The sequence below is a fragment of the Austrofundulus limnaeus genome, unplaced genomic scaffold (genome assembly GCF_001266775.1).
Source record: "Austrofundulus limnaeus strain Quisiro unplaced genomic scaffold, Austrofundulus_limnaeus-1.0 Scaffold250, whole genome shotgun sequence".
Taxonomy (NCBI): Eukaryota; Metazoa; Chordata; class Actinopteri; order Cyprinodontiformes; family Rivulidae; genus Austrofundulus; species Austrofundulus limnaeus.
Genome location: NW_013952652.1, coordinates 652,323 through 662,061, shown reverse-complemented (window position 1 = coordinate 662,061; position 9,739 = coordinate 652,323). Strand labels below are relative to the sequence as shown.

General features: G+C 38.7%; 1 protein-coding gene across 1 annotated transcript in view; it reads right to left on the bottom strand.

The window, feature by feature from the left end:
- Nucleotides 1-574: 574 nt before the first annotated feature.
- The window catches only part of rnf31 (ring finger protein 31), a gene marked incomplete in the record, with an annotated part of 44,102 nt that continues 34,937 nt past the window's right edge, over nucleotides 575-9,739 (bottom strand). The window contains 4 exon segments of the mRNA XM_014020371.1: nucleotides 575-1,177; nucleotides 1,399-1,564; nucleotides 4,521-4,617; nucleotides 7,390-7,438. Of these exon segments, the coding sequence (XP_013875825.1) occupies nucleotides 1,127-1,177; nucleotides 1,399-1,564; nucleotides 4,521-4,617; nucleotides 7,390-7,438 (363 nt within the window).

Below are 9,739 nucleotides of genomic sequence, written 5' to 3'. Positions count from 1 at the left end.
GGTTATCCCTTTATTTATCATGGCTCTGACGCTGAGCTGTTTGCAGGTTAGTTGCTGCGCGTGCAGCATACCTTCGTGAGAACAGTTGTTTAACCAATAACTTAACTAACTAACCAATGGACACCTTCCACAACACCAAACGCCAACTCAAAACCCACAAAGCGTCGCGAGGCTACATCAATGGCTCAAACCCTCTTTGGTGGTTGTTACACTCAAAATGAGACGAAGACTTGGCCCACTGAATCTGAGGCCTCGTTTGTCATCAGTCACGTCTTTTTCACGGTAATGACACACGCCTCGAACCGGCTCTTTATCTGGCACGTCCCTTTTTGCTCGACACAGGCATCGCTTCAAATGTTACATCATTACAAATAACTTCATTTCTGGACATTTATGGTTTGATTTCTTTGTATGTATGGATCACTTAGGTTGTTACCAACATCTGGTGAAAATTTCATGTCATTAGCACCTCTAGTAATATATTTACTGAGAAAAATGGTGACGTGTTCAATATTTATTTTACTCGCTGTATATAAGTTCAGAATGATAACATTGTAAAAAAAATACAACACAATAAAAGTGAAACAACAATTCATTTTATTTACAAGGGTCACTATGTGGGTAACATCCTGGACAGGAGGGGACCCTCTTTGCCGTGAGACCAACTCTAACCACTGTCCCACCATGCAGATGAGTAACTAAATGTTATCTCAGTGTTATGATGTTATTTACAGCTAAATCTCAGCTAAAATCAGCAGAAACGTGCAGCCTGTCAGCTCAGACATCACTGGGTGTTCCTGCAACCCTACAGTGTACTCAGCACATCATTAAGAAGTATGATGCATTCAAGTAGTGTTGGAAATTCAGAAACACGGGGTGGACCCACGGTCTGCAGCCCTATCTGGAAGAGACATTTTAACATCTCTCCTAACAAATAACATCTCTGTAGAGAGAAAACATCTACTTCCCTGAGAATGACTTGTCCTGTACAGTCTGGTTCTGTGTTTTAAAATCAAAATGCTACAAAACCTATGCAGACATGACACTGATGTAGTTGACTCCCATTCCAGTAAGTTTCAGGATGTTCAGTTTAAAACTGATATTTGTAGGAAAATTGGAAGTTTCTTCATTTTTTGCGCGGCACCTTGTCACCGAGTGGAACTTCATCCATCAGTTTCTGCAGAGAAACAAAAACTGGTTTCAGTAAGACGTGTTCAGAGACAGATGGTCGTTAGATCAACACAGTCTGAGGCTCTGGATCAAACACTGACCCCTTGTTTAAAATGAACATTTAACAAGTTTAGAGATTTTCCTCAGGTCCCGGGATTGGAACCAGCGACCCGCTGTGAAGCACGACCTCAGCGGTGCTGTGCTGGCAGGTGATGGTGACAGACACACCTTGAGCAGTCTGCTGCAGTAGGTGGAGGAGTCCTCTTCATCTCGACGGCTGTCATCAACCTTGTACCTCCTGCAGGCCAGAAGTAACTCGTTGGAGCTGTAGAGGGGGGCGGGGTCGATGGAGTGACTGTTGATCAGGCTGACCAGGTACTCCCGGTAATGTTTCCTGAAGACAGCAACATGCAATCTGCATTAATATGAACATTCACTCAGCAGCAAATCATATCCTAATCCAGATTAGTCATAAAAGCCTGACAGTTTGAGAGAACTGGATCTGTCCACTTCCTGTTTGGATGATCAGTCCAAAACTGGATCATGTGATAAAGACAATGAGACAGGTGTGAGCTTCTGCAACCACATTTACATACAGGCCTGACCGGGTAAGTCCATTCTGAATAAATCAAAAATAAACTAGAAGCACTCGGAGAGTGCAAACCTCCAGCAAGACCAATTTCCCCCATCCTGTAATAGAGTTAATGCACAAAGGCAGAGATGGAAACACATTTGCCGAATAAGTTCTGACGTAGTGAACATTTAAGGCAGTACGCATGGAATATCTTCTCGGTGGAGTCCAATGTGAAAAAAAAAAAACAAAAGTCAGACTCGTCACCTGATGTTATTCATCGTCAAACTGGTGTCGGATTAAGCTCCAAAGTTTTCATCAGACACATTTCATCATGTAAAACATCTGTTTTAACCTCTTGTATGAGTTTGTAATGGTTTGACTCTCTTTATAAAGTGCTTCCTGGCTCCCCCAATCTCCAAACTTTGAGGCCTGACCAGAAGCTCTCTGTTTACAAGTCTAGTAGGGAGAAACTGTTTTGGGAAACGTGGTGTGTTTGAGGAAATGGGAAAAATAGGTTTCATGGTGCATTCACGCACTTCCTGGTTACAAAACGTTCTCTAAATGCGCACCAAATGTGTAAAAATGCGCACATTATGGCAAAAAATTATTCATCATTAAATCTGGTTTTAACATTACTTTTATAAAGTTTGAAATCCGTGCTGTCCAATCCAGCTCACTGTTTTTAACAGAAGCCCTGTGAAAGCATCACAGCTTTGCCGATCTCAGAGTGTTAAAAGAAAAAAAAATTCCTGTATCTGCATCGTGATCCGGAACATCACCAAAATTTAACAGTGTGTTCCTTGGCCCAGTACACACGTGGTAAAAATGTCACAAGTTTTTAATAAATGTTGTCCACAGACAGAGCAACAGACATATGCGACCGAAAACATTATCTCCTCGCCCTTGGCGGAGGTAATAAACAAATCACAAACCTGTAGGTGACTTTTACAGGAACACACAATCATTGAATCTATAATGGGTTCAGTTTTGGAATCCATCTAATTCAAAATAGTTCCACAACCAGCTGACTGTAGAAAGTCCATCTAAAGTGAGACAGTTTTACTGATCCTCACAGATACTTGGATCTTAAAACATTACACAACATCTCTGCTTAAAACTTCACCATAAACCCTGTTTGTGAGAAAATGATCTTATAAACCACTGGTCTTCCAATAAATAATCACTGGAGTCGGCCCAGTTCAAGATTGCTGTGTACGACAGACTTAAGCCACAAAAATGTCTAAAACTCAGTCAGTTAAACAGATCTGAAACTAACCACATGACCCTCACTGCTGCTGTTCCTCTCTGTTTAGAGGTTCACAAAGTACAAATACTTTACTCTACTTTACTTAAGTAGAAATTTTGGTGATTTATACTTTACTGGAGTCGTCATTTTTCAGCCAACTTTCTACATTTTCATGCAATTATCTCTACTTGAGAGGTGCAAGTATCAAGATTTGAAAATGCAAAAAATATTTCAGTTTAGCTTGTTTTTTATTCCAGCTTGTCATTGATCAAACGTCATGTTCTGGGGTCGGATTTATAAAACTGGCGTACACACAATTTGAGCCCAGAAACTTGCGTACGCCACTTTTTACGCCAAGGTTGTGATTTATAAAATCCAAACTTGACGTGAAAATGTGCGGTGCCTCCTGCCAGCTCTGACCCATGCGTACGCTCATTTTGGAGATGGGAAACTGCGACACAGATGGTGAAGTGAAGAATTAGAGCCACACTGTGTAATGATCACTGTCAGATATTTAATTTACCTTCATAAGACTTAGATTTTTATTCAACTTTATCATCAGCTTTCTTAACAGTAATATTTATGCTTCTGCTGCTGAGCCATGCGGACCTTTGAAATGAAAAAACTTAWATCTTAAATAAAAGTTCCCGTGCGCAAMTCCCTTCATCTGCTTCCTCCTCAGACGACCCTGACCCACAGACCCCTCCCTGACCCACAGGCCCCTCTTCGACAAGAACAGCAGGACAGCAAAAGTCACGCTTTGGATACACGCGCAGGGCGCATCCACCTCGCCAGTGTGGATGTTATAAAACTTCATGTTTAAAGTCCGTGTTTGGCGTGTATGTGTGTGCGCGGGGCGGGGGTGTCTGCCGCGCATAACAGAGCAGGCAGGAGGGGGAGAGGATGAGGAGAAGAGCGGTGGACTTATTTCTAATTTTATCTGACTTATTTTTATATTTATTTTTATTGTTTTTATCGTCCTGCAGGCTCTGGGAGAAAATTAATTTGAAGCTGAGTATTTTTTTTATGAAAATCGTTAGATTACTCTAAAGCAAAATGAGGGAAAATCTGTGTCAGTTACAGACATTCAGTTCACGTGAGCAGCTGTCAGTCAGCACCTGTCAACCTCCAGACACACGACGGAGCGTGTCTGAACCAATCACTTTTGTTGGCATTGATCAGCTGACGAATTTAAATACATCTTAACATTCATGAGGTACTTTACATTGACTGTTTATGGTTGAGTGTGGGCGTGTAGAGAGTAGAACCTGAGGAGGGACCTCGTGCGCAAACTCTGACGTGCAGCTGTGATTTATGAAGGAAAGATGCTCAGAAACATGCGTACGCACTGTTTTATAAATCTGAATTATTTTTGGCGTACGCCATTTCTGCCTTTTGGCTGTACGTTCACTTTTAGTATGGTTTCCACGCAATCCTTTATAAATGAGACCCCAGAACCTGTTCCATCAGAACCTTCCTCCCACACACACACTAGTTCAGTGCTGTTTGGCTGTGGTTCTGCTCACGTACTCGCAGAGTGCAGCTTGTCCAGGCTGGGTCTGAGCTCCACAGGCTGAATCTGACTGTTCTCCTCCTTCATCCTTCTGTTCGATCACTCCACACAGACCTAAAGAGAAGAAGAAGAAAGAAGCTCTTCTAATCCTGATGTTTCTTTGTGTGTCAGAAACTTCCCCTCCCTCTGGATGTTATTACATTAACTACTGTTACTAAGGCTGACACATCGTTAATATCATTATTAGAAGTTTTGGGTTTTTTACTGCTACTTTTGTTTCTTAATATTTTAATACAAAATAAATTCAACATATTGTAAATAAATATACTGTTCCCAGAATGATGAAATGTTTCTGTTTACAGATGAATATCTGTATTTATGAGTAAAATGTGGGTTTTAGAAGGGACAGGAAGGTAAAATAGTTTGCTTTTCTTCCTGATGGCTGCAGTTCTCTAATCATGACAAACAAAATAAAACTGGTTAATAAATAGATTCATACTTTTTAAAAGAATAATAAATATAAAAATTATACGTATTATTTTTATATGTAGGAACAGATGGCAAATGTCAATGAACAGCTTAGTATTAGTAAGAGTACTACTTCAGCATCCTTACTTTATCTTTTCCTTTTTGACTTGTTCAAGCTTTAAGCTACCTACTTTTTTATTATTATTATTATTATTTGTCTTTTTTCTTTTTAGCTACTTTCTCATTACTTACATATTTTTTCCCTATAGCACTAGTAATTAGCCAACATTTTTCTGCATTGGTTGATTGATTGATTGATTGATTGATTGATTGATTGATTGATTGATTGATTTTATTTAAATGGGACATTGCATATCAATGAATATACAATGTTGTGAATATACCTGATTTAGAAAAATGTTATTTTTCCATCCGTAGTCCCATAAAACAAACACAACAAATACAAAAGTTACTATAATTTCATACGTAAAAATGAGAATTACAATAAAAACAAATAAAAACTATATTTACAGTTATAAACACACATTTTAAGAAGCTTATATTGAAAATACTAATTAAAAATGTGTACAAAACTATATCACAAAAATAACTAACACAAAATTCCAAAGGTTTCTAACATTCAATGATCAAAGTGCTGCTTACTAACCAAGCTGTCCCTTAAAAGAGAGATAGGTGGAGCTCTCTCTAATGGTAACAGGCCATGTGTTCCAGCACTTACTGTACATCCTTTAAAAACCATCTGTGAGAAAGAAGATTTTCTCAATTGAACCTCACAGTCCACGCTGGAGGTTGACTCCTAGTGCTATATAAACCTTTTGGCTTTTTAATAAAATCCTCTAGGGGTGGTGGGGCCTTACCCATAAAAGACATGAATAAGACAGTCATTTTTAAATAATTGAAAACTTTCAAAAACTTAAAATGTTATATTTGTCTAAAATTAGGCAGATATGATATAACCCTCCTATCAAATACTTTCATTCTTTTTTTTATTGCATTGCTACTGTTTTGCTCATTTTAACTTTTGGTTTTGGTTTTACTTTAGCTTTAAGCTTCTGTTTAGCTGGGGGTGGGATGAGGGTGGGATGGTGCGATTGTGTATGTTAAGAGTATTTGTCAGGCTGCGGTCTGGGCTGCCCCTACTGCTGGTTTATCTGGGGGCCTGCTGCTACTCGGCACCCCGGTGGGGTATGCAGCTGGCTGCCGGCGTGCTGGGGGTTCCCGGGGTCTGGGGCTGGGCGCTGGGGTGTGTGCTGGCCTGGCCTGGTGACTTCCTGTTGGGGCTCGGAGCCTCTGGACCTGTCGGGCTTTGGCCTGGAGGGGGTGCGCCCTGGGGGCCCKGACCTCTGTGCCCTTTCCTGGATCTGTTCTGGTATGGCGGGTGCCGGTGGGGCCCATGAGTTTGTCGCTGGCCCCGGGGGCTGTGTGTGTGATCGCTGGGGGGATTCTCCCAGTTCTCCCCTATGGTCTGAACTGGGGGGTGGGTGGGCGGATCTTCCCGTGCGGGTGCCCCTTGGGGCTCTGCGCTCGGGATCCCTCTCAGGCCCTTGGGGCTCTGGTCTTCTCTATGTCTGCCTCGTGTCTTGGGGGTTGGGTCTCGGTCCTCCACAGTCACTATTAAATATTCCATTGGAGAAATCTTGTATATACACGCATGTTCACAACTGCTCACARACAGGTGTTCTGATCCGGGGGTTCTGACTGGTCACTGAGTGTGTATATATGTCTGTGTGTATATACAGACAATATTTATGAATGTAGGCATGTATGTATGTATGTCTTTATATATGTATGGGTATGTGTATATATTTATATATGCCCTCCATGTGTTTATCAATTTATTTTTCAGGTGAGTGGACAGATGTTTGGTGTGTGGTCCTGTGTTTTGCTGGTGTATATTTAATATACTTCTAATCTCTATTTCAATCTTTCTAATTACTTCTCTCTCTGTTTTTCTCTCTTTCTCTATTTTCTCTTCACTTAAAAAAGTCACTGATGATGAAGAAATAAATAAACTAATATATATATTTCTCTTCACTTAAAAAAGTCACTGATGATGAAGAAATAAATAAACTAAATAAACTAATATTTTGGTTTCGTTTTCTACTGAAGAGACTAAAAAGCTTCTGTTTAGCTGATGTTAAGTTTTAGGAACTGTTTTGCTCATTTTAGTTTCCGTGCAGCCTTTTTTTTCACTGTAAAAGATTCAGTTAAAAGTTTATTTATCACTACCTCACTAAAGACATTCAGAAGTTAAACTGTATTAATACATGAAATACAATTTCACTGATTGCTTTCATAGTTTCAAATCATCCTGTACAGAAAATGTTAATATTTAAAAATGAATAAAGATTGTTTTCAAAGGGAAGTTAAAAGCATGAGCACTGAGTTGTAGCCTACCTGTCTGTGTTCCAGGAGGAGGTTCAGTGTTGAAATCTACTCCGTTATTCTACAAGTCACAAAAAAACAACACATTATTAATTATTAATTTGTTTCTGACGAGTAAAACACAACACTGAAAAAACAACTAAACAGAGTCAACAAACGACAACAAATAGCCAAACATGCGAGGCCCGGTCAACATCACATCTAACCCAGCAGAACCAATCAGATTCAATCAGAAGGTGCAGTTCTGGTCTGGTCAGAACAGCAGTGTGTTGGAGGGATGCCTGTCCTGGTAATGCTGAATGCTTGTTGTGAGGCTCATTGTAGAAAACTTTTATGTTTATTTTAGTAAAAGTCTCATTTATGGCCCAGTGACAGCTTACATCTCACACACATTAATGTGTGGCTTCTACATGAAAACAGGAATAGGAAGATACATGTTAGACTGAACAGGATGGCAGATAAAAAACTTACAGTTTGTCTTGGTTGCTTTGATGCAGCTGTCAACGTAAACTCTACATTTTATGTTTTACAACAGTGAACACACAGGACTAACCACTACTAACCATTAACCACTACTACTAAATATTAATTACTACTACAAATGATTGGTCACCACTACTATTAACCATTACTTCCAACTATTAACCACTACTCCTAAAAATTAATTATTACTACTACAGTGGTGGGCACTAGTCCCCTAAAAGCACAAATGCGCTAATTGTGGACCTAAATTTCTCCTTTGCATTTTAGGGGTTTTACTAATTTCATAAAATGATGTGCGGATTTGCACTTTTTAAATTTAGATTTGAGTAGAGCTAATTGCGAATAATGTTTCACATCCAAATGTCTACTTCGTCTAAAGTAAAGAGAAAGAGCCGTCTAGTCTCACTATGTTTTGTAGCCACATAATTCATTAAAACTTTGTCATGGTTTTCTTGAACATTGAAGGGGAAACCCAGCTCTACTTAACACAATGAACCTTCATTGCGAGGAAAGAGCAACCCCTCAGTTAGCATTGCGTTCACAGAGCTTTACACTTCTGACTCTTCTCGGTGACTGTTTTAACTTAGTAGAGACTGTAGTGTTCCCACAATTCTTTGCGTGGCAGGAAGCAATTAGAATTAGTGCAGTTTGTAGCTACTGTACCTCCCCTTCGAGAGACACAGCAGCAATAAATATTAAATAAACAGGTTAAAATTACTAATATATCTGCATGTTTTTTTACTGAAGTCCTGCCATAAACATAAGAAAATGACCAAAAAGCAGCAGAATTAGTAATCCACAACTATTTTTTGTTTTACAACCATGATTTAAGTCTGTTTCTACGAATCACCTCCCCATTCTGCACTGATATGTGCCAATCTGTCAAAGAAAATAATCTTACCACTAGATGGTAGTAAAGTGCTGACTTTTCTCTTACCTGGATGTTGTCTGGTAAACAGAGATTGTTTAGCGCTTTATTATTAGCTCTGCTAAGTTTTATTAATCATATATGCTTTTGAACTTGCAGACCTAAATAACTTGACTAGTGCTTTAGAAATTGTACTTGTACAACTGAAATTTAGTGCAGCCCACCACAGACTAGTAACTATTAGCCACCACTACTAACTATTAACCACTACTACCAACTATTAACTAATACTACTACTAAATATTGGCCACTACTACAAACCTTTAACTACTGCTACTATTAACCATTACTCTATTAACTACTACTACTATTACCCACTACTACTAACTTTTAACTACCATTACGATTAACCACTACTCTAACTATTAATTACTACTACTATTACCCACTACTACTCACTTTTAACTACTACTACTATTAACCACTACTACTAACTTTTAACTACTACTACTATTAACCACTACTACTAACTTTTAACTACTACTACTATTAACCACTACTACTAACTTTTAACTACTACTACTACTATTAACCACTACTACTATTAACTACTACTAACTATTAACCACTACTACTATTAACTATTACTACTACTAACTATTGACCACTACTACTAACTTTTAATTACTACTACTATTAACCACTAATACTAACTTTTAACTACTACTCCTATTAACCATTACTACTAACTATTAACTACTGCTAACTATTAACCACTACTACTATTAACTACTACTACTACTACTACTACTACTACTACTACTACTACTAACTATTACCCACTACTCTAACTATTAACTACTACTACTATTACCCAATACTACTAGCTTTTAACTACAACTACGATTAACCACTACTCTAACTATTAACTACTACTACTATTACCCACTACTGCTAACTTTTAACTACTACTACTATTAACCACTACTACTAACTATTAACTACTACTAA